The 1,898-nt window shown below is 60.4% G+C and overlaps 1 protein-coding gene across 1 annotated transcript in view; it reads left to right on the forward strand.

The window, feature by feature from the left end:
- Positions 1 to 1,898, forward strand: part of LOC110391474 (maestro heat-like repeat-containing protein family member 1) — a 24,969-nt gene that overhangs the window by 9,992 nt on the left and 13,079 nt on the right. Inside the window, exons 2-4 of the mRNA XM_021383362.1 lie at positions 1,119 to 1,264; positions 1,500 to 1,631; positions 1,718 to 1,880. Of these exons, the coding sequence (XP_021239037.1) occupies positions 1,119 to 1,264; positions 1,500 to 1,631; positions 1,718 to 1,880 (441 nt within the window). The remainder of the gene's footprint in view (positions 1 to 1,118; positions 1,265 to 1,499; positions 1,632 to 1,717; positions 1,881 to 1,898) is intronic.

Raw genomic sequence — 1,898 nt, forward strand, 5'->3', positions numbered from 1 at the left:
CGTCACCTTGCAGCACGGTGATGGGCTCCAAGCAGAACATTTGGAGACAGCTCGCACTGAAACTAATTAGCCTTATTATGACGGCAGCCCTAATGAGTAAGGCGCTGCTCCAAAATAGCAATTAACCTCTCAGAGCGGCGTCTCCACCCACTGTGTGTTAACGAGCGAGAGCGGGGTGTGGGAGGAGGGGGAGTTGGGTGGTGGGGAACCTGAGAGGGTTCAACACGGGACGAGTGGAGCGTCCTGCACTGGGATGGGGACAACCGGATGGACCTGTGTAGAGAAGGACCTGGGGGTCCTGGTGGCCAACAGGTGACTAACAGTGGTCCACGGGTCAGCAGTGTGTCCTGGTGGCCCAGACGGCCAATGGTTGACCAACAGTTGACCAGTGGTTGACCAACAGTTGGCCAATGGTTGCCCACAAGCCCTGGTAGCCAAGAGGGCCACTGATAGACCAGCAGTTGACCAACAGTTGACCAATGGTTGCCCATGAGCCAGCAGTGAGCCCTGGTGGCCCAGATGGCCAGTGGTTGACCAACAGTTGGCCAGTGGTTGATCGTGAGCCAGCAGTGAGCCCTGGTGGCCAAGAGAGCCAATGGTTGACCAACGTTTGACCAACGGTTGATCAACAGTTGACTGACAGTTGACCATGAACCAGCAGTGTGCCCTGGTAGCTGAGTGGGCCACTGATTGATCAACAGTTGACCAGTGGTTGATCAACAGTTGACTGATGGTTGACCGTGAGCCAACAGTGAGCCCTGGTGCCCAAGAAGGCCAACGGTTGACCAACGGTTGACCAACAGTTGACCAACAGTTGACCATGACCCAGCAGCGAGCCCTGGTGGCCAAGAAGGCCAGCAGGACCCTGGGGTGCATTGCCCAGAGCGTGGCCAGCAGGGCAGGGAGGTGCTCCTCCCCTCTGCTCTACCCTGGAGGGGGCACAGCTGGAGCACTGCATCCTGTCCTGGGTCTCCTGGTTTGGGATTCCCCATGGGCTGCAGGGGGAGGTCATGTTGGATCACTTCCAGTTGGGTTTCTTTGGTGCTGAGCCCTGAAGAGAGGTTTTGTGGGTGGGCCGGGAGCTGGGAGATCTGCTGCAAACATCTCGCCCCGCGCAGGGCTCGCCACCACCCTGATGGACGCCACGACGGACAAGGAGCCGCTGGTGCAGGAGCAGATCTACAACGCTCTGTGCTACCTGGGGGAGGCTGAGCCCGAGGAGATCCTGCACTGCTGCGACGAGTACCTGCGGCAGCACGACAAGGTGGGCGCTCCCGGGGGGATGGGAACTGGAATGAGGACTGGGGTGGGGGGAAACACCCTGAAGTCGGTCGGGGAAATGCGAGGACTGGGGTGGGGGGAAACACCCTGAAGTCGGTCGGGGAAATGCGAGCTGGTCCCTCCCGCTGGTCCCTCGCTGGGGGTAAGGGATGTGTGCCGTGCCCTGTGCGCCCCATGCTGCCATGTGTTCCCTCCCTCCCTCCTTCCCTCCCTCACAGCTGGCCTACCCGCACCGCGTCATCATCCTGAAGGCGATGGAAACGGTGGTGAAGAACAACATCTCCAGCTTGGACAAAAGCACGGCGAAGGTGGTCATCTTCCTGGCGTCCAACGAGATGACCAAATCCAAGGTGGGAGCTGAGGGGCTGCGGTTGCTGCTCCCTCTGACGCCGGGGAGCGCTCAGCAAAGCGACAGCTGTCCCTTCCTGGTGCACAGGAGGTGGTCTGGGAATGGCAGCAGGCGGCCAGCAGCGTCCTCGTGGCGGTCGGGCAGCGCTTCATCAACAAAGTGATGGAGGAGGTGCTCACCAAGTTCCAGCCAGGCATCCTGCCGCACTACTTCGTCATGCAGACCTTCGCCAACCTGGCGGTGTCCAACGGTGAGCCCACCCACCTGC

This window comes from Numida meleagris, unplaced genomic scaffold, assembly GCF_002078875.1.
Source record: "Numida meleagris isolate 19003 breed g44 Domestic line unplaced genomic scaffold, NumMel1.0 unplaced_Scaffold378, whole genome shotgun sequence".
Taxonomy (NCBI): domain Eukaryota; kingdom Metazoa; phylum Chordata; class Aves; order Galliformes; family Numididae; genus Numida; species Numida meleagris.